This window comes from Hylaeus anthracinus, unplaced genomic scaffold (genome assembly GCF_026225885.1).
Source record: "Hylaeus anthracinus isolate JK02 unplaced genomic scaffold, UHH_iyHylAnth1.0_haploid 12001, whole genome shotgun sequence".
In the NCBI taxonomy this organism is placed as follows: Eukaryota; Metazoa; Arthropoda; class Insecta; order Hymenoptera; family Colletidae; genus Hylaeus; species Hylaeus anthracinus.
The window spans coordinates 2434779-2458441 of record NW_026534348.1 but is presented as its reverse complement, the minus strand read 5'-3'; the positions used below and the strand labels follow the sequence as shown (position 1 = coordinate 2458441).

The 23663-nt window shown below is 45.8% G+C and overlaps 1 protein-coding gene across 6 annotated transcripts in view; it reads left to right on the top strand.

Annotated features, from left to right (window-relative positions):
- LOC128890869 (potassium voltage-gated channel protein Shal) overlaps positions 1 to 23663 on the top strand; it is a 76259-nt gene that overhangs the window by 6000 nt on the left and 46596 nt on the right. For all 6 annotated transcript variants that reach the window (XM_054149818.1, XM_054149816.1, XM_054149817.1 and 3 more), the window contains exon 2: positions 21053 to 21215. In XM_054149818.1, coding sequence (XP_054005793.1) covers positions 21053 to 21215 — 163 coding nt within the window. The remainder of the gene's footprint in view (positions 1 to 21052; positions 21216 to 23663) is intronic.

The window sequence follows — 23663 nt, the reverse complement described above, 5'->3', positions numbered from 1 at the left end:
TGCTGTTGGTTACGGCGCTGTACGATGAAGGAATCGTGGAAATGGTATCGCGTTACGGAAACGTTGATAATTTATCATTTCGCATCGTTTCTTAATCGATCGAAACGAGTTCCGAGCTAAAATTGCACGCGCGCGAGATTTTCCTCGTTATTTCTCCTTGATAACCTGCCTCCGAGGATTTATCGCTCCCATCATAGCGGTGAAGAGACAACCAAACATCGATAGGTCGACGGAGAGAACGAGAGAGAGAGAATGAGTGAGCAGATGAAAAAAAAAAAAATACATTTTAGAATGACAATTTCCGGTATTACGACGTATGCAAATGTCAGAAATACGCGCAATAAAACATATCTGATTCCTCGTCAAATTTGTGGTAAACGCCCGAATGAAACGAGTCACCGGGAATAAATCGAATAACGAGAGGAAAAAAGTAGATGAAAAAAGTGAAGTACCGACGGTGCATTAACGCTTTTAATTAACGATAACGAGGCTGGTTATTCGTGGATATGTACACTTTGTTTCATTTCTGTTTTCTCGTTTACAAGGTAAATGCTTCTGCTGTCCTTATTTACTTGTTTGTTGTAGTTCGCGTTAACTTTTCCGAACGTACCATTGCTGGTAAAATATTAATCGACCGTTAAAGGCTGCTGTCCTTGCGGTAAATCATGCTCGATCGCTTCTTCCACTTTTACGCCACAGCTTATCTCTATATACCGTTGTTAAACATTTTACCTGAGTATATTTCATTGCGTTACACGACAACGACGTTCAGTCTCATCTTAATATTCAACTTGTCTCCGTCGAGTAGTTCGATGGCGAATTTTTTCACCGAGTATAAACATACTTGGTTCTCCAGCCAGAAACTCGGTTACTCGAGTTACATCTCGTATTTGTTGTCGCGAGTAAGCTAACCCCCTTATTTAAGAGCTTGAGTTGCCGGTCGGAGAGGGTGTGGGACGATGGAACGATAGATGGCTGAGATTTAGACACGGCGAAGTCGTTTCAGCTGAAAAATCCGAGAGATCCGACGGACGAGTCAGTGGTACGTAGAACGGATTTTCGCAGTGGATTTTCAACTGCGAATCGAATATTCATCTCCACCTCCTCGCTCGACGGGAGATCATGGCCGTAGGCGCGTACCGATATTAGAAAAGGTTCCGGATTCCAGACGAACGTATACGGCCTTCGTAGTCACAGGATCAATCGAACAGAGGCGAAAGAAGCGACGCGAGGGTGACGAAAACGAGCTGATAAGGGCAAGGATAGGCAAAAGAGGATACGAACAACGAAAGCGGATAAACGCTCGGCAAACACTCCTCGGTTCTCGAGTTCGATTGGCGCGCTGCCAAAATAACCACGCAGGCACGGAATGTATCACGCTTAGGTGCATCTCTGTGAAACCAAACTAATTCCTTTCCGAAACTTTCACCGTGTTTCGCGGCGCTCTTGAAACGTGCGTGCTCCGCCATCAGATCAAATTAACGATCGTTACAAAACGTCTTGTTGTCGATTTATCGATATGCGAGGCACGTAAAAGTCCTGGCGAACGATAGGCTGGATGGCTAGCGATAGCTAAGTACGAAAGCCGAGGTGAAATCAGTTCCGGGATATTGAAACTTGCGTGCGTATTTCCCTCGAATTGCTTTATTGGAAATGTGTCAGATTTCGAGATACGCGAGATAGAAAAATGAAGCGCGACGTTCCTGTTGTTTTATGGAAATTACCGACGATTGAAATTTCGGGGAAAGAAATTGCATCTATCTCGCGCAAGTACTCGTGAAACGACCCTGACGTCGCTGGGATTTCGGTATTAGCGAATAGCGTTCTTCCTCGTGATTCAATGGCGTACTTTGCGGATATTTTATACCTACCGCGAAAGCTATTATTCTTACGACGTCCTCGAACCGTTATTTTCTATCGATTCTAGTCGTAAATCTCGAAATTAAACGTTACTTCCTCCAAACTGGCTAGGGAAATTCTATAGAGCGTTTAGACAGCGGTCATCTTTAATGATATTTCGAGTGGCGTAAACTTTGAATCGATCTGTCGCTATTCGCGCGAGCGATCTATCGCGGATAAGTATTTTCGTCGGTACTACCTACCTACCTACCTACCCAGACGTTTCGTGTCTATTGCAATTTTCGATATGCACCTATTATTTCCGAACAAAAAGGAAGGACGTCGAAATTGTCGCCGCTGGCTTTGCCTCGTTCGTTCTGAAAAAAAAAGTTTCGAGCCATTCGGTCGAGCCAATTTGCGAATTCGAAGTAGGCCACTCTGTGAATTCGCGGCGCGTAACACGCGTTTGTCTTCACCCTTTTGTTTCGCGTTCTGCGTGCATAGACGTAGATTGTAATACTCCCATCGTCGATATTCTCTTGCTTCTGGAGTACAGAACGCGCGAGTTGGTTTCCCTTCGTCGATGAAAACCTGATCTCCGAATACGACGACGATAAGTTTCGTGGATGGGGTGACTGTAGTCTTTAAAATATCAGGTCACACGCGCGCGCGGATCATTTTCTGGCTTCGAGCTCTTTAATGCTACGGGTGTCCGCCCTTATTTCTGCTCCGCTGCGTGGTCTGCGAAGAACCGAGCCTTTGCACCGCGGTAATATAGATTGCGGATAGGAGACGAGACGATATTACGCGGGGCTCCGTAGATTCGTGGCTACCGGGCAGGAATTTCGAACGATCCTTTCCGACGAGCGAGAAACAGGGGTGATATCGAGCCACGTACTGGCCTTCTTTGCTGGCCGTTATGACGCCCGTAGCCCGCTGAGGTGGGTAATTAGGTTCGTTCTGCTTCGACGTGAGGCGTTTTCGAGATTAGTTTCACCTGGACCCCGATGGCAACTACGATTTTCAGACGCTTTATGAAAATACCAGCCGATTACGTCGTTACGATCGCGATGGTGTAATGCTCGAGGACTGAATAAAGATGATTGCGAGATAGGGCGGAATTGGTAGAAGCGCGACTGGCCGTATTTCGGTTAACTCGTTGAATTCAGCTGGGTTAAAAACTATCCGTTCTTTTGCTTAGCTTTATTGTTTTATTTCAGGTATTTTATTCGTGTGATTATTCGTGTCCAAACGTGTTGGGAACACTGTTCTTCCGAGCAGTTTGAATTTTATTTGTCTTTTATAATCGCGTGCCTCAAAGAGTTAAACGGGTATCTCTACATAAAATATCCAAAATGTTGCGCGTCTGTAAAGTTTCATCGAGAGGAACGGAATTTCACGCACGTTAGAGCTAATAATTTGCATCGCTCTTCCAGTTTATACCAGATTACGCAACTAATACCGGGAAAGCCCGTATCAGAGATTGCGATTAGCCAGATGAATTTCGGATTTTCGATCGTGCATCGACGCACGAACCGAAAACGCTATGGCGTCGTGCGCGTCGGTGGATGAAAACGCGCTATAAAGCATGGGTGTGTGCACATCGATGGCTGTAGGCTCGTTGGGAATGCGAAATCGCGTAACGGTACGAGCCAATGAGGATGAAACGCTGCGAGCGATAACGGTCGGCACAGGGTAATTTACGGGACTGCTTCATTAGCTTTCCCTCGGTCTTTACTCTCTTCTTCGAAAGACACCACTCGTTCTCCCCGTGCTTGAAATTTTTATCAACGCGACGACCGTGCAGCGGCGCACCTTTCTTCTTTTTTTTTTTTTCGGTTTTCACCAAATCCAACCGGAACATCGCGTCACGGTGAACTTTAATGGGCTTCCGCGGCGAGAGGTGCCCCCCGGGGATGGTTCGCGGGAATAAAGAACCGAATATAATACCGCGACGTTGTTGCGTCTGCTTTAATTAGAATAATTGACGAAACTCGGGCATATTTGTCGCGAACGGCGAATACTCCGAGGAGACAAAAAGGGGGTGCGCGTTTGATAACGCTCGGATCTCGCTGCGGCCAAGGATCGACGTTGTATTAATTTAGGTAATAAGCTCGAAACGAATGAGGTTAAAAGCGAATCGCATGGGTTACTTTGGAAAATATTAAAAATAGTAGTCTGGCGTTCGTGGGACTTGGATGGACCGTCGCGATAAAGAGGTGGTGGAAAAAGCTGCTCGGATAGAAAGGTTAGATTGCGATGCGGTCATTATCGCGATTGTTACGACTGGAATGAAAATAATTAAAAATGCTTTTCTCGTCGTTTGCGGGTAGTACCTAGGACTGGTTTAACGTTGGCTCGAATCGTTGCACGGTGCGGCGTGCGCGACGAGTAATCTTTTCAAGTCCTAGTTTGAAAAGACGATTTCTAAAAAAACACTTCCAGATCTCCGCGATCATTAGAACGAGCTAACCAAGTTCGGTCGAACGCGCAAAGAATACGCTGTTTATCTTTTTTCAATATTTTTTGCAGCGCGCTTCCAACTTCCTCCAAGAAGAATTCGAACGCGTCGAAACGGTCGTCGATAACGCTTCGGTATTGGCGCAATTATTATACGGTTTAGAGCGTGTAATAATGTTTCATTATAATTATTCCGCCGTAAGACGAAGGTGGCGCGAGTCTATAATAGAACTTTCATTGGCCATCGATTTCCTGTCGTTCCGCGCGGCGGGGCTTCGTGGCCAGGCTCCTTTCTGGAAAACGATAAAAATATACTGCCACCCCTGGGGATGCTCGACCATCGTTCGCTATGTTCCCGGTTACGACACACATCCGCACGGCAGAGGCACGCCGGATAACAAGCCGGTGGACCGCTATTTCTTCTTCTTATTCTCCGTTAACGCGAAACGATCGCCTTCTCCATTCGGTAATAGGTTTCGATGGTTTCGAAATTAATCGAATTCAACCAACAAAATTTCGTTTACCTAAACCTCTTTTTCCTTATATATTTAACGCCACTTTGGTTATTACTCTCTTTTATGTGATCATCTTTATTGTTAGATCTTTGTCAAAATACGTATGTGCATCTTTAACCTCTTCGTGGACGATGTTTTTTTTGTTCTTATTATCAAATTTTTGTTCTTTTTATTACCGACAGTAACTATAATTATAAAAAAACTAAACGTCCACATACGCGGCCAAGGGCGTGGAGAGATTAAGTAGATGGATCCGGCTTCCTTGAAACTAGTGGGTTTACTCAAATTTTCTTTGGATTACTTTCCCCTGAGCTTCATTTCGCGAATACTCATTGATCGATGCAACAGGCAGCTATAGTCTGCAATAAAATGCTAATGTAGTCCCTGTCATCAACGTATCACAACGCGCCGTCCACGAGAAGTCGATCGCCAGCAATCCATCAGCGATTCGAATCATGTAAATTTTGCTTCGCAATCACTGGGGACCAGTCGGTCGCGCCACTATTCTTCCACGAGATCGATTTTAACGAAGCACCTAGAAAATTTCGTTCTTCCTAGCGAAGAGTGATTCTTTCGAAATTTAATACATCTCGACGCCAGTCCGAGTACATCCGAGGATTTAGAAAATGGCTTCGTTATCTTCGAACTTACCAAACGTCCATTCCCAGCGTGTTACTCCCTGAACGTTCGCGTACGTTGTTGACAGACGTTTCCAGGAACTTTAGCCGGTAAAACGTGAATACGAAATTTTGTAAAGCCTACGGTTCGTTTTCATATCGTGGCCGTCTGATGTCGGCTCTGTGCGCTAAAAAGGACGCTGAGCTTTTGATAAGTAAATAAATGAAATAAACCACGGAAAGGTGGCTCGTTTCAAGTTCCGTTTCGGTACGCGGTTCGTTACGACAACACACTGTGGCGATGATGGTTGCAGGATAAAAGCTCGAAGCTTCGCTCGTGTTTACCGGTACGGTATGCTTTCGAGCTATTGCTTTTCGCGTGAAAGCTCTCTCTTTCTCTGTCTCTTGCGCGAGCCGAGAAGGGTGGACGAGAGGAACATCCCGGAATCGGGTCGATGGGAACCAACCGACCGAATCTTTTTCGTCCCGACGCGAATCACTAGCGTCCTCGGACTTAATTCGTGGCTACGTTTGATTCTTAATTAAAGGCTTCTCAAAGGATCCCGTTTCGTTTGAGCTTTCTTCGGGAGGCTCGCCGCTGCGAAGGTACATATACCCACACCAGCGAACGTTTCAGCTCTCTTTCGGGTTAGATTCGCGCCGACTTTGAGCGAGCCCGTCAGATTTCCGCCAAGTTCGTAGTTTCGATCAGTTTCGAGTCGTCGTTAATTGCGAAATTCATCGGCGTCAGGCGACGAGAGTCGCAACGATGATGTACTAGTTTCGCTGCGAACGGGAAACTCAATTTAATTTCCGATATCGCGTCTCGATCTAGATGGCTCTTTGTAACCCAACGTTTCTATACGTTCTTCTTACGATATTAATTAACAAAAAAAAAGTAGCTGAAATTTACATGTCGTTTGCTGGCGAACAATGTTCGTCACTCCCGGTTAACGCATTAATGAAATTTTACGAGCTTGCCGGCCTCGTGCGCCGCGCCGTGATTTCGTTGAATCGTCGACGATACGCGTTCGCTCGTAACGCGTTCAACGTTACACGACACTTGACGTAGCGATGTTTACGATACGTTTTTACGATCATGCAAATTCGCGGGTGTAAAATGTAAACGCAGAAGGTTAACACCGTGCCAATACTCGGCTCGAGGAAGGGCGGACGGTTGATCTCGCTCTCGTGCTTCCATTGGTTCCCTCGCCATAGATACTCCGTTTCCGTTCTTTCGGCGACATTCGCGCCGAGGATAAATTCCGCGATGAATTTCCGCGAGTCCAAGGTCTGTCGGACCGTTTTACTTGCATACGCTTTTTGCTATAGAATCACTTTTTTACCGTTCGTACGCGTACCCGTTGGCCGTATTTCTTTTTCTGGGAAGGGCGGGCTGTATCTTCGCGAGGAAACGCGTGATCGATGTCCTTCCGACCCCACGAGGGACACGCCCTTCGGCTTACTTATTTAACCCGTTAAAGTCACGCAACGACTGCTCGACTTCTCGAAGGAAACTTTCGTCGCGTGTGGAAGACGTTCATTTCCACTGTTACGACGATACTGAACGGCGGAAAGGGAAATGTTGGAATTGCCTCGTTTAAGGAGTCAATGGGTATATTAATTGCGACTGTTGGGTGATTTCAATAGTTGTTGCTTTTCTAAAGGGGTTCAGACTCGGTCGTCTTTGAGTAGACGAAAACGCGAATGTTTTACGCGAAACAATGTCCGATAGACTTTTTGTTCGACGCTTGCATCGTTAATTCTGCTCTCCGCCATGAAAGCGATCGGTTTCGTCGTTTAAAGCGAGACGGGAGCGTAAAAGGAGCGAAACGGAGGTTTGTTTTTCAGCGCGAAAAAGCAGGGTAATTTGTCGAAAAATGATTCGGTTAACTGCGCCCGTTCGCGGCTACAGGGCCGTTCGTTTCTGTCGGACAGCGGCGTTAACAAGATTTGTAATTCATGAGGCGATCGGCAAAAAATAGGGCATTCGAGCGAAAAAGGAGCCGGAAACCAAGCTTGCTGGACGAACGTAGAGATTCGAGGAATTTATTAACCGCGGAAGATTTATTTCTCCGTTATTTAGATCTCTGAGAAGGATGGCGAACGATCCATCGGCTTTCTCTTCTCTGAGGCGTTTACTTTCGAAGCTGGCCTCCTTCTCTCATTCGAGAAATCCATCTTACCGAGCGAAATAAAATTTTTCGTACGAACAGCAACTTAAATTACACGGAGAAGAATAGCTGAGATTTTTCGTTCGCGATACGATACTTTAAGCTCGTACGAGGAAAGTCTTCCTCGATACGTCCGGCAGGATGTTTCGAGAAACGAGAACGTTGTTGCGATCGCGCTGTAATTCGCGTGGAAACTCTCGATATCCGGCATCGAGGCGAAAAACGAGATCGATCTTCGGGAATGAGACATATTTCGTTCTACTTTTATTTTTCGCGGCAAGTCGTTGTACACGTCGGACGCGCAGGAAAGGTTGAAGGGTAACTCGAGTATCGTTCGTTCGACCGCTAAATCGAGGATGAACCAGCAGCTTTCAGTTCCCCGCGGGACGATCCTCCGCGTTTCTCCGTCGCTCGTGGCTCTCTTTTTCGTCCTGGCCGTCCTCTCCCCCATAGGATCTTCATGGCCTTCCGGCATCTATGTCTCTATCGATCTGGGTGGCTAGGGATGTGTACGAGCTCGGTTCGGGCAGGGCCGGATCCTGCGAGAAAGAAAAGTTAACAACCGATCGTTTGATCCACTCGCGAAAACGTCAAGGGTGGATAAATCCGTGTCAACCTTGGAAAAGGTTCAATCCACGTGTTTGGCATTAGACGGCAACCTTCTGTCGCATCGAACTTTGACTTTTAACACGATCGTTGAATCGAATATAATTCCACTCTCGCAGAGAGAAAGAGAGAGAGAGAGAGAGAGAGAGAAAGCGATCGTTTGAACGAATCACGATCTTTTCGAAGCGATACGTTTTTCGCATGTACGTGTTACGTTTGTACAATTTTTCTTATACACGAACCGGGTACATTTTCCTGGATAATTAAGAAACATATGAAATATACGTGTACAAGGTTTGCAGGCGAGAGGTGATCGTCGCAAAGGTTTTGGTCCAGCTCGAAGTCGAGTTCACTTTGTTAGGAATGACCCAGTTGTTCGCCGGTAACACGGCTTTCTCGATTATGGCGGTAACTTGGTGCAAAAGCCTGGCTTGCTTCTGACAGAAATTCCCGCCCCCTTTTGACCCAGCTACTCCTCCTCTCAACCATCACGAAAATTGTCTGCTCGACTTGCTCGGACGGATTACCGGATCGTCTCGTCTATTAAGCAATCGTACAGCATCGTTAATTAAAAATTGTTGCTTCTACCGGCACGCATCTACTTGCGTATCTACGAGCTATCGCAAGTCGAATTTGTTTTCGACCCCCCAATACGGCTGTACTCCTCGCGGAAATAATAGGTATCGACGATGGTCATAAATCTGGCCAAATGTGCTGGCGAATACGTCTAATTTTTTTCCGACCCGTCGGACGGTTTTCGACGACGATTTAGCTCCACCAAACTGCACTCGTTTGCCGCGGTTTCGCCACGCGGCAGCCTCTTGGCTGCGCTCCAAGCTCGTGGAACGCGGCTGCTCGGAACCGGAAGCGGACGTCCAGCGCGGCTGGCGAAGGTGCGCAAGACTCGCTCGTTTCCCTCGGCGTTTTCCTTCGTTTCTTCGACGTCGCGACGACGTTCAACCTCGGAACTTTCGAGGCGGTTTCACGATCCCTATGCGTCGTTCTTTCGATTCGACTGTCCCTCGAGCAGAAGTTGCACGCTCCACTCGCCGTAGTTGCAAAGTTCGATTGAAAACCGGCCGAATCGAAAAGTTGGAATTATAGTATACGAACGAATCGGACGTTTTCGATCTCTTATTTGTGCCGTTCGCGGAGCCGAATTTATGGCACGTTGTTGTCTCGGCTCGATCCAATTTTCGATTACGCGCTAGAACTCGCGTGGTTCTCTCCGTTATCCGTAATCTGCAAGTTTGACGTATCGTCAGGAAAATTGTATCACGCGAACCTTAGCTTATCCTGGTACTTTAGTTTTTTTTTTTTTCGTATACGCGAAATTTGCTAAAAAAATTTCACAATTTTCGACACTCGTTTAGTCGAAAAGCGACTAGGTATGAGGTCGTTAGTTCTTAGGTTGTATTATCTCGCGATGCTTCCCAGGCAACGACGATCGACTAAAAATAATTCTTCTCAGGGTTGTACGTGACATTTAACGGTTACTCGCTCACGAATCGACCCGGCATTCTCGAACATAATTGCCCTTTCTCATTAGCCTCTTTTACTGGTTTACGGTTCAATCAGTTTCTTGTCGTCGCTGGTAATCGGTGCAAAAGAAGATCAGAATAAATTACAACGTAGAACCCCGAACCTTGCGCTTTCTCGAGCGAACCGCTATCGAAGGATATTTATTTTCGACAAGGTGATTAATATTCCGCCGGCTGGAATAGTTTAATAGAAGCTCTCGAAATCTGCCACGGGGAAGCTGGTTCGAACGACCAACTCATTTTCCATGTTTCTACGTTTTATTCGAGAAAATCCACGCGCGAGGTCGATTGATTTGACAAAAATAATTCGTTTCCAATCGAACCGTAAATACGTAAACACATGCTTGGACGGACTGTACCATTATTTCGAGGTATGCTCGTGGTATCTCGCGAACGCTGTACGCGCTCCCAAAACAATCGCGCGTGCCTCCACAAAATTGCAAAAGGAATTCGGGGTCCAGGAGGAATATGTCGCGCGATGCACACGGTCCAAAACACAGGGAGCGTCGAGGCGAAAATCGAGAGTCTGTCTAGCAACGAAACGGTAAGACGCGAAAGTAGAGAAACAAGTAGGCGATCGTGTCAGCGATCGGACGGAGCTGCGAGTCGCGATGCTTTTGCACGGGTGGGAGTCCCAGGAGCGTCGTGTCGCGTTTGAAAGGCCCGAAAGGATGGAAAGTGGAACGCAAGGCGCGTGCTTTCCTCTCCTCGACCGAAGAAACAGGCATCGATTTCGAATTCTTCTTCTTCGAGTCGCTTTCCGCACCCTTGGACTCGAGCCAGCCGCTCTTTACGTCGAAGGAACACGAATAAAGAGCCGTCGAAGAGAAGAAAAAGAGAAAGTTCTATGCCGTAACGCCGAGCCATAATGCGAATCAATGCTCCTGCCAATAAGTTGAAATCCTGTCGAAATCTTTCGAAATTCGGAGGGATCTCTAAATCGAATAACCGATGCTTTTGCCACGTTTCTGTGAAAGCAGCGTCGAGAGATCTCATAATGGAGAGATACGTTCTCGTATCACTAGGGAAACAGTTAAAGGGAATATACAACCAGTCCCATAGATATTTGTACCCTCTGTGTTTATCGAAGGAATATATGTATGCAAGTGTAAAGTTTACCCATGTACATATTTATAATGAAACATTTATTTGAAAACATCGAGCCTATTATTTAATTTACACGTGCTTCTTTAATAGTCATAGAGGGTACCAATATTTACGAGACAGAGTGTATAGTTTATCGTTTGCTACATATTGCTGTATACTGTAAAATAATCGTACGCGTATGGTTCGATGTATTTGTCGGTTCCGTCGGTGGAACTTGTCTTTTCCAGTTAAAATTTCATTACGATTCTTGGCCGGCGAATGTACACCGTGCATTTCCACTCGCGAAACGTGATTCGTGCAATAAACGTTTAATTAATTTCAGTAAGCGCGCCTCACCGCTTCCAAACAAGACGAGCCTCAACGGATTCAGGATTTTTACCTCCCCGTAGAATCGGCACGAGTTATATTTAATTAAACGCGTGCACTTCTCGCGATATTTATACTTGACTCTATAAATCGAGCCGAGCTGGCTGGTGTCCGCTTTAATTTCGCTACACGGGTACCGCTTTAATCCTGCGTCATGCGATAGCTGATTACGCGCGTTCTCTCTGTCCGCTTTATCGTGCCATAAATCCGCACTTAGTTTTGTTTCCATTGGAGCATCGCGATTCGGAGTGAAATTACTTGCCGCTAAATAAATAGCCGATCGTTATCGCAAGGAACCGTCGTCTCGACGCGACGCGAATTTACCGATTTCCGATCTGAAACTATGAAACGCGTATCGGTCTTGTAACGTCGATTCGGTCGCGAGCAGAGTTCAATTTACTCGTAACGTTGACGTCATTGTAACGAGAAACGACGATCGCCTCGTTTAAGCGATACGTATTCGTTAGCATAATCGGCGGGCGCCCGGGAGATTTCAGTTCTGCGGGAACTTCTTAATTACTCGAAACTTAACCAATTATCGCGGGCAGGTTAACCGCGCGAGTTAATCGCATTGCGTGCTCCTGCTTAACAACGTAACAACCGTTTAATGCACGCCACGATGTCGTGGCGGCGATTTCAGATAGCGCCCAACTATCGCGTGAAATTGTACTTTTGTTTTCTCGATCGCGTGATTAATTTACTTTGGTTAGGTTTCTGGTTAACACCGGGACACGTGTAATCCGTTCGCTCGATCAAAGAGACTCGTCAAGCTGTAAGAAGTTTCGGCGATCCACTTGCGCGAGTCCCGACGCGGACTTTTTTTTTTTAATCATTCGTTGGTCGGTAATTCATGCACAGGTTTTCTTTATTCAATTCTCCGTTGCTTCATGCGAGAGCGCCGGGCCACCATTTCGCCGGCAGGACGACGCGACGATAAATATCGTCAAGGGCCACACCGAGCTCGAACATTTTGCGGCCAGATCCTGGGTATCGCCGGTGAGTTCGCCGACACGCTTGCGAGATTGCAGTTGCACCGTTTCGAATGAGCTGTCGCAGCGGCCGCACGAACACATAACTCCTCGCGGAGATTTCGTGCCGTCGCTATCGCGTCTATACTTTCACGGTACTTTTTAATAAGCGTCACCGACGCGACACGCAACTTGGCGAACTTGGTCGGTGCCCGATGTCTTTTTCTACGCGTCTATACCTAGAGGATGATAAGAAATCCGCGAAAACCGTGAAGCTTGTTACGGAACCGATAACTACTATGCCTTCGATTACAGTTCGAGTCGGTTGGCGATCAATCTTGCCGACCAACGATTAGAACCAGGGAAATTCGAAGGCTTGAGAAACGATCGTGTAAATCTGAAGTGTCAGTCTCGACGGTAATTATTTGAACGTGCCAGTGGAACGATAGTTGGCTGAGTCATCCTGTTAATTAAATTTCCAGATTGGATTATGGTTTAACGGGTCTGGTGAGCTTTTGCGCGTGTGTCGTGTAGCATTGCGATTCGGACGAAAACATTTGCCGTTCGAATACAAAAAGTTTGCGCCCCGGTTACTGCAACTATGGCGCGTGTTTGCATTTACGTTAGCTGCGTCGCTATGTATCCGTTTATGTGTACTGTTATGAGTTATACGGGCAGGAATACATGGGGAATTATGACGGAATTCAGAGATATGCGCAGATCGGAGAGATGCGAGATAAACGGAGTAAGAGAGAGGAGAGGAATAGGGAGAGAAGCACGGAGAATAGGGTTAATCGATGCTAGAACGGAACCAGACTTCGCGATTCCATTTGAATTCCCAACCACGTAAACCCAACCCCCGTCAACTTTCCAACCAGCTCCCGCCCTTTAGCGATCATTCTGGCTCGTCGAACGTGGTTATTACACCGTCGTTAAAGCGGCTGCTAACCGTACAAAGGCGTAGCACCGCAAAGATCCCATCCTGCCGCCAAAGGGAAATTAAACAGGAGAGAATTTCGCGGAAAAAAGTTAACGCGATCCCTGATTTTATTTCAACCGATCGTGAAAACCTTTCTACTTTCTCCTTCGAACAGTTTCCCTACTCGAATCGCTAACGATATCACGAGACGTTCGTCCGACATCTTTTTCACAGCTTTGCTAACGTTCTCCGACGATCTTCTCTTCGTATAAGAATCGTTATCATAGAGGATAGAGTGCGACGTTGAAGATGTTGGGGTTCCTATTTCCTTTGACATTTTATTTCGTTCCGTGAAGTGCGATCCTGGAGAAGCTACGGAAAGGATTGCGAGGAATCGTATCTCGAGTGCATTTACATTTTCTGTGCGCGAGATATAAATTATTCGTCCGATTCGATTTAAGAAGCATTCGAGTTCTCCGCAGAAAAGGTACGTCTTCTGGAAGTTTAGGTATCGCGTATTCTTTCCTGGATTAGGAAATTATTCCAGAGGCTGCGGAATGCGGATATTTATAAAACGCTTAGTTTAAAGACAAAAATAACGAAGGCTACACCACTGCGAGGAAGAAAGACGAGCGGGCATGGGTTCAGCTGCTCCTTGCGAGCCTTCCCTTCGAGTCACCCTTCTCAGTTATATTGCAAAAGTTCGAGATAGGGGCGCGATAAAGCCATTGCGATCGCGGCCGATCGGCGCGAGAAAATCTTCTTTATCCGCGAGAAAATCGTTGTTGCATGGATCGCCGCGTCTCTCTGATCGATCGCGTGTGTCGCGATGTAAACATTCTTTTGTTAAACCCTTTTGTCGCAAGTTTATCTGTTAACCGCACCCTTTGGTTAACTTTGCCACCACTTCACTTCTTCACCGGTGACCCAAATATGCAACCTTCGACGGCGATCGCAGTCTTCGCTCGTTAGTTATCCGTCCCTTGTCGAAAGATCACCTTTAACCTTCTCGCGACTCCCGTCATCGAACACTCGCGTGTCTCTCTTTGGGAAAACCTGTAAAACTTGAATTCGTGTTATTCAAATCGTTTGCTGAATGTTTTCTCGAGAAACGTCGCGACGTAACGACAGTTTCCAGGATCTTCGTTCTAGGAGGACTAACGTCGCGGCGGATCATCCTCGTCGGCAAGGAAACCGCCTTTCCTGGCGCGGTCCCTATTATCCGATTAATCAACAAGTTCACACGGTGCCGTTTATAATTCGACGAAGACCGTGCTCGCGGCGAATGGCACGAAATCCTGGCCTGGAGGATGATCACGACGCGCAGCTCCCAATTATTCCTAATCTATTCTCGGAATTATCTGGCCGCGCGCTTCCCGCGATTTTCATTCATTATACCGAGTGAAACGCGGCTGATTAGGTCTCGCCTTCTACGTAGTTCCTCGGCTTCGCAATTATATCTGGAACTCCACCGCGGAGAATCGATGGGAAATTAGTCGATGCCCGCTCCACATTTTTAGGCGAACTTGATTCCCATCGCGTAACGTTCGCTAATAACCAGATTTTTAGGGAAATGTCGTAGCCGTGGGAACCGATGAAACGATGGATCGAATTATTCGAACAAATCGAGGAAAGTGGCGTGCATCTCGTTAAGGATGTCACATAGAGTAAACTTTTATCTCTCGTCGAATGCCTCGTGACCTCGTCAAACAGATCGCCCGCTTCTTTTGCATCCATTCCTCTGAATTGCTTTCAGCTTTTGCCCCGCTCGCTGTTTAATCGCGAGGGAATTTCATCGTTCCGATCAGTCGCCGTTCGTTCGCCTTTTTCGCGACAAAAATCTCTGTAGATCCCGCAAAAAATCATCAACAGCCCGTATTTCGTTGCGCGGACGGAAACATAGGACGGAGCTGCTTTATCATCGTTGCTCCTGTCGCGAGCTTCGCGTCGCTCGAGTCTTCAAATATTTTCTCACTCGTCAAATATTTCCCTCGTCGCCTAGCGTCTCGTTAAAAGCATTTGTATGCTACCGTAAAACTATTATCGCACCTAATTCGTTATGCTTTCGAAATTTATTACTTGTTAATTGTACGATGCTAGTCGAGGGTGTATCCCCTTGATACCGATCGTACGTGGGTTCGTCGATAAGAAATCATCCAAGAATAAGCGTGTCGTTGCAACGCGAAAGACTAGAATTGTATGGGGATTCTGGTACATGCCTCGATGAATGGAATAACGAAGAGAGAGGTAGTTGTTACGACGCTCGCTCTCTGATTTGGGATGGTAGCGGATTAACTCGGTTCAGTGGTCTTCGGACCTCGGTGGTATAGGCGATCAGCCTCGGAACATTTGCTCGCTCCGCGCCAAATTATACTAATTATACAATGCTGTTTAAACGATATTTTACGAAACGAGTCCGAGTTTCTATTTCGGCGGTCTCTTGTCTATTTTCCCATGCCTTTCGTTCTTGTCAACGATTTCCCGTTCTCGGTCGTTTCCCCGATCAATTTTCCCGCGTCTGTCGGCGACTTCATCTTCGTCACGCCGATTACCAGAGCTGACACGCGTTTTCGCCGCTCAGGATGCGTTTTATTTTCAGACGAACGCGCGCTAACAGTCCGCGGCGAATCCGGAAAGCGGGCGGTTCTTGTCTTATAATAGCACGTTGCATCCCGGTGGCAGACGAGCTTCGACGCGCACTGGGAGCTCGATAAATAAGAAGCGCGGAGACTCGAGTAACGTCATGATTGCTAAAATAATTGGCCAGTCATAGCTAGTCCTTGCGCGTTTGAGGAAAGTCGGTGTTGTGCCGTACTCGATACTATTCTTACACTGTGTTACACTTTTCAGTGTCCGATTTATTTTATTTTAATATTATTTCACACATACGATACTACATTCGCAGTCAGTCCTATAAATATTCGTACCCCCTATGTCTGTCGATGAAATTTGTTTAAATTAAATGGCAGGTTTGATGTTTCCAACTGTACGTCTGTATAAATATATACATGTATAAGCTTATTCGTATACATATTTATAACGAGAAATGTATTTGACAATATGAAAACTATCGATTGATTTAATCAAACTTCTTCGATAGACATAGATGGTACGAATATTTATTGGATTTATTGTATACTCACCCGTACTTGGCAACCTAGACAATCGTTTTTCTTTTTTGTATGCATCGAAGATCCTCTCGAAAAGAACGAAGATCAATGGGTAAAACGATCGGTCATCCTTAGCTGTGTCTCGCATACCGAAACTCGATGTCCGCGCGGTGATACATCGTTCTGGCGCGTTCGATGATGCATCGTCGATACTCTTCGACGATAACAGTACAATTATTTCGTTTCGCTGTTCCCGGAGGAGTATTTGCATTTCGATTGCATCTAAAATTCAACCGTGCCGCGACAGAGCCGTTTTTCCATCCGTATCGAGACCGTCGGACGCTGCATTTACACGAGACCGCAACAATGCCCGCAGGAAATGTTTTCCATTGAAGGCTCTTTTAATTTTATGACACTTTCGTTACGTCGACGCAGCGACTGTTCCATTTGCGGCCGATGAAAGGGGCCGGCGACGCTCTCGTCGGGCTTCTACGATGAACATCGTTCGCAAACAAAGCTCGAGGAGAGCAATCCAGACTCCATTTTTATCGAGCGTTGCATTATCAAACGCGCCCGGTGCCCGACAACGAGGAGTAAACACTTGGTTTACGATCGATTTTTACCGCCCATCCTCCCCGTCTCCTTCCTACCCTTCGCCCGACGATTTGCACTTTGCCTCTCGTTCACTAAAACAAAATTCGAATCAATTCGATTCGATCCTTGTTAGCACGATTCCGATAGAGAACAATGAACAAAAAGTGGAAGTAGAGAGAAAGATCGTAGAAAAATCGTTCTTCATCGGACTCCCTTCTTTTGTTCGGCGCTCTTCGCTGTTGGCTGTTATACATAGAAGGATTCAATTAGAGGGTTTGCCGATCGTCGAGGGTCTTTTTCGAAAAATCGCTTCTCGAAACTAATTCGTTAGCGATCGTTGAAAAATCACTACAGGTTCGACAAATCTGTTTGCAGAAAATCACCGACGATTGTAGCGGAAACATGGACAAATCGAATCGGAAACCTGTTCAACTAAATTTTGTCCAAGTTTTTCAATTACTCGTGCACGCTTCCTTTTGCTCGCTTTTAGTTTCGCGTGGTTCGACAATTATCAAGGGGTAGTTCGATCGGTTAGCGGAACATCCAACTACTCGCGATTGGCGTTTTATCGGCTAAATCGACTTTTAGGCAAGTTTAACGCGCGTTTAAGAGGCAAGTATTCGCGGCGACCGTCAATGCGTGCTTTTCTAAAGATAGATCTTCCGATCCGTACCATTCTCGCTAGATTCTAAACTCGCTGCCGTCGCGTGTCCCGGCTACCACTTTCAAACGCGAAACGCCGTCTCCATCCCACAGACGGAACATTCTCCTTGAACTCGGAGTTTCTGGCTGAGTCTGGAGCTTATTATTGCTGCTCGGTGAGCAACAATACGGTCTGAAGCATAGGTTCGATGACAAAGACTCTTCAGTGTTACGCGCTACAGAAATATTTAGTCTGCAGACTCCCTCGTCGAGTGTTTACCTGTAGTTAGCTTTACACTCGCGAGTTCGTTGTTTGTTATAGCCGATGCATTGTCTTATTTCTATCCCCGATCGGCGTCGGTTGGCTCCCTACGATATAATTGTTCGGCGAAAAGAATTTTCGCTCATCGATGAGAATGAATGAAACAAAATAGGACGCGACTAAACAGATTATCGAGAATCAATGAACGTTCAGTTTGTAATTAACGAGAACGGAAGATAAGAAGAACGATCAATTGTTCAGCTCCGAACAATGAAAAATATATCCATTTTGTCGAGAAGCACGGATAAGTGCATCGTTCTTTTCACAAGTAACGATACCCATTGTACGTCAATTTAGACAAAATACCTTTATAATAAGATCGCGACGATTATTTAATAAACGATTAAGTATCGACGAAGTAAAGAGCTCGAGATATGGCAATTAATCGATGGGTCCATGTTTATTATTGCTGTGGTAAAATACGCGCATGATAGTTAACGAAACGGGCAATCATGCGACAGCCGACATCGCTTACGGGTCGAAGGGTTAGGTACAGACGTGGTCGGAATCGAGTAGTTGAATCGTAAAAAGTTTGAAGCACTTTTAGTCTCGCGTAAAGAGCAGTCGTAAAAACAGCAGTCTCTCATGGACGCTTAGACAATTCCTGTTTTCGGTGCCGCTTCCTTGGAATTGGCCGCAATGGCTGCTATCTAACGACGGTAAGCCGTTACTTAGCTTTGAATGCTCTTCGCTCTATCTCGGAGGAAAAATTGTGTTTTATCCGTCGGGCTAACGACGTCAGTCCCTCTGCTATATCCAGCTACGCCTTTCCAACGCATTACCTGCTAAAAAGAACAAGGATTTATGCACCGACTCTTTATCAAATTGTCAAACTAACAGCCGTACTTTCAATTCGAATTTTGAAATGGCTATATTTGTACCGAAAGAACACTAAGGAAAGTGTGTCAGCCGTGATATATTTCGTGCGAGCTTTCGGGATGGGAAGTTCACCAAGCCGAGTCGCGAAGCTCATTTTAAGCGAATTACTCGCTGCGATCGTCTTTCCAAAGTTCGTTAAGTCATTTTCGCGATGGGTTTTAATGCACGTCGGCACACCTACGCGAGGGTACGGCGTTCATGTCAGAAATAATTCCCCGAGAACATTGTCATCGTTGGTATTAATCGCGTTTCGATAATACGAATCTAGTATTTCGCAGGCCGTCGAATTAATTTGTATTTTATAGGAATTTTGTCGAATTACTACAATTGCGTTTCAATAGCATTGGCCGAAATTGGACCACGCGAGAAATTTTTATTTCCCTTCGAGACGGAAGAAACTGGGAAGTTTCCGAGCACAGGATCGTCGAATGAAAATTTTAACGCGACCGAACGCCAAGTCTTCTTTCCTCGTGAGGCGTATATCGTTCCTCCGACATTCATCGAGTTCTCGAGGTTCCGGAATTCTCCCACAGGGAATTTCGTGGTTTCCAGGATAATGGGAAGAAAAAAACGAAGGGAGGATTTTTCCGCTGAGTCGAAGTTTCGGCGGAGGTTGGAAAATGGAGTGATCGGATTCGTCGGCGTGGAAAAGTAGTTTTCTCTTCTCGTTCATCTCTTCCGCGACCGCCGCGTTTCGTTCGACGAAGAAGGCAGACGAGCAGATAAAGAAATCGGGTCGGGATCGCAGGGGTTGCCACCCCGTCCAACTTTTAACCCCCCTTTTATTCGCGAGAACGAACGCGACACGGTTTACGAAGTAATTATCCCCGGCCAAGGCTCTTGAAATTTTCATTAATTCGGGAAAGCTCGTAATCCGGATATCGTTAATTTTGTTTCAATTTCCCAGACATGCATTAATCGAGATTTAGTAGGGGCAGTCGAGCCACGAATTGAATTTTTTACACATCCCAACAGCTGTTCAGGCGCGTTAAGTGTAACGCGTTGAAAATATTACGAATTGCTTTCGAAATGGACTCGTAAATCGAATGGAGTTTAACTAACGTTCGATACGCTTCGATCGAGACAATTACTAAGCTTTTTGCCCTTGCTACCATCGCGGTATCGGTTTCGTCGAACACGAACGGTTCTCTGTTTTTGTCTGCCGATAAAAGCCACGAGGACAACGCGTACAATTATTCTCGCGTTTGCTGGACACGATATCGAAGACACCTCGTGTCGGTTTGCAGATATACCTGCCAGAATTTATATAGCTACTCGAAGGAGGATCGCGTTAGGTCTCATCATATTTTGTCTAATGAAGAAATCGATCAACGCGAGAAAGAAGTTGGGTATACAAATTTTGCACGGCTTTCGGTTTTAGCAGCGAAGAAGTACGATTCGAAGGGTGTCGAATTGAGAAATAAATCTTCGATACTCGTCTCTCCCGATCGGAAAGAGAAAAACAGAATTCTGGATCGGATCCACGGTGCGGTGATAATTCGACAAGATCCCAAGGTTTTTTGCGCGGCGGTCGTCGCTATTTTCTAAGTAGTCTCTCGAAACCGAGCATCAGTCGCGAGCGTAATATGGAACATCGCCAGAGGGTCAATCCTCGATCGTGGTTGTTCACGAGCCCCCTGTCCGCTTTATCGAATTATGTCACAGTTTCGTGAGTCCTTCCGGGACACGCGCGATGTCGTTTTGTTTTGTCCCGCGAGATCGACTTACACTTGTAACGCGCGGCATTCCACGCACCCACTTTTAATATCTAAAGATCTTATTACAAGTTTCCAGCCATTAGCTCGCTGTTACTTGCGACAAAGGATCAACAAATGATTCTACAGAAGTAATATAATTAAATAACCTGGAAATAGAAAAGAAAAACTCGTACTGTTTAAACAAACATTGTTAACAATTAATTTAACTAATGATAAAAATTAATATTCAATTGGTTCGATAAATAAATATTAAAATATTGACAAATTTCTCACGATTACTGTGTACAATGAATACTTATTCTGAACCGTAATTGTTATTAACGTTTAATCAAAGTACCGAATGTTACTATTCGCATTGTAAACGTTTAATTATGTCGGAGTTGCAAACGCTGGCTATCGCAAACTGAACATTGCCGAGACGCGGTAGGCTTGGACTGACCGTGCGAATCGGCGCGAGTTTCACTTTCAGTAGAATAAGGCGTCACGGTCAGACATCGCGATCTAGAACCACAAGTGGCCGCGACGTTTGCGGTACAAGTAATCGGATTCAGGGTGAAACGATAAGCGATTAGACGTATTAACTGATTTACGCATGACACATGACGAACATTTCAACGATATTTTCACGTATCGATTTCTTCGATGCTAACTTTTCGTAATTTTGTTCTGTTTCAGGTACGGTGACATGGTTCCGAAAACGATCGCGGGAAAAATCGTGGGGGGTGTATGCTCCCTTAGCGGTGTCCTTGTGATCGCTTTACCGGTGCCTGTTATCGTCAGTAATTTCAGCCGAATATATCACCAGAATCAGCGGGCGGATAAGCGAAAGGCTCAGAGGGTGAGTGAAACTCGTATTTTATTTACCGTTCTCTTATCGAGCAATTGCGGCGCTCGTATCGTAGCGATTCCTCATTCGTATTGGACTATCTATCTTCGCGTTATTAATCTGCTATCGGGGACGGGCGTTATCGTGTTCGGCTGGAAATTATTTCGACTTTAATTCCGGCACGAGTCAGTTGCAACTTATCGGAACGATTAAGGGGTTGATACGATTAATATTACTTTACGACAGAGATCAAGGGAAATTTTGTCAGATTTCCGGGATGCTCTTCGAATCGTTGGGAAAGTATACGGTTGACGCACGACGTTTCATGTCTGCGTCTCGCGTCTCGCGAAACGTTCTCGCCTGTTTCCTCGCGTGCACACGCTTCTCGCTCATCCACAAATAGCCGTGTCACTATTCGCGTCACGGCTGTTCACTTTATTCTAGTAGAGTGGATATCGATATCGTTGGATGTTGTCTTTGGACCCGGTTGCTCGGAACCCACGGCTGTGACGCGATAAACATTCGAAGAGGCCGAGGTATTGTCCTCCATTCGCGATCGTAACAACCTAGCTAGTCAAAGTCTTTCCATAAGACGGTAATGTATTCTAATACACTTGATAAGCGAGATGCGACCACTCTTTTCCGTCGAGTTAGCCTGCTGATGTATACGGACGTCGTAAATCCGTGCTACTAAATTTCACGTTTCGCGACGAGCTCCCAGCGGGATTTTTGTGCGCGCACGGTATGCTAAAACCCAGAATGATGTATGCACTGTTCTACTCGGCGGATATCAAATATTTCACCTTAAAGAAACCGGGGATCGTGATTAATTTTCTCATGGGGGTTTCTTCCACGGATCTAATGTCTTCTTCTCTAAATAACGCGATATCGTATCACGGTACACGTAGAATTTAAACGACGAGGGACCAAGATGCCAAGATCTCTTATACTATTCATAGTCGTGAGAAATACGAAATAAAGCCTGAAATAAGATGGACAACAACATATTCGGAAGACTGATGCCAACTCGATAACTTCTCTGCATTATTTTTGTCCAATTCTATCTATTCTGTTATCGAATCGCACAAATCGCACTCGTCATTGAACAGCACCGATTAATTTAAATAACGTTCGAGAGTGTCCTCGTTCGATTAGGGATCGGGAAACATCGCGAGAGTTTCCTCGTGGATTCGTCGCGGGCGTTTTCCTCGTGGTTGAATTTCCGTTTGGTGAAAATCGTTCCCATCGGACGTTGGCAACTCTCGATGATGTATTTTCCGTCGAGAACGGAAAGTCACGATTTCCTTCGTCAACGGAATCGATGAAAAGTTAGTTGGCCGCGGCGCAACGCGTCGCGAAGCGAAGCGGTGTCTCCCAGAGTCGGGCGATTTATTCTCACTGGCGTGACGCGCTGGTAATACACGGTGTCCCGGTGGCACACTTACGTGGTACTCTTAGCTCGTCGTGTATCAAAATTTTCCAATTTAACGTGTCGACCGTCGCGCGAGTTTCAGACAGCTCGCCGCGCCGCCGCGCCGGTGCGAAATATTTTTATTATCGCGAGAACGTAACGCTGAAATATTTCGCAATATGTTCGAATCGAGCTGCATCGTCGTTCATGGCGCATTCCGATGACTGTTGCCGGACGCTACGACTGGGTTCCATCGATTGTAACTATTTTCAAATACCAGGATAAACGAGATGCTTTTGCGCTTCTCGTGGACCATTCGCGTGAAATCAAAGAGGGAGGAACGAAAGAGAAGCGTACGAATAAAAAGACGTATCTAATTAAAGTAATCGAGAAGATAGCATCTTCCGTTTTAACAGTCTCCCATTTTCTGAGTACGTCGTTCGATTCATCATGGATACCTTTTGGTTAATGTAGCGTTCAACTACTATTATCTGCTAAGGGGAGGATCCTTTTCAGAGACGAGTCGATGGTTTTCGAGGAACGTTGCATCCAGCGTTTTCTGTTTACCTGAAACGAAACCCTCGAGAATCGGTCTCCTCTCTTGACTCGATCTAAAAAAGAACGTACTTGAACAAAGCGTCCCAGTATCGAAATTATCCTCGGTAAACCGCGGAGCTATTTTAATCGGCTGCCAGTATTTTATTAGCGGAGATCAAAGACGTTGCCCGGAGAATGCTTCGCTATCGTGGAAGTCTAATGACGAGTAACGATCGCTGTTACTTTCCGGACCAATGCCTTTAATTGTTGAATCGCAGCCAGCGGTTATCCGCGCTTACGATTCACCGAACTGGTCAATTTATTCAAGTAGCCCATTATATCTTGAATACATTTCGCTTTCTACTCCGAACGCGCTTCTATTTCGCTCCAATTTACCTATCGACATCCATTTACAGTGACAATCTACAGTTACTCTCTCGTCCTCGAGTTCCTCGGCACAGAAATCTCATTCTTTCTCGGTTGTTTCTTCGGAGTCTGTTAAACAAAAACAA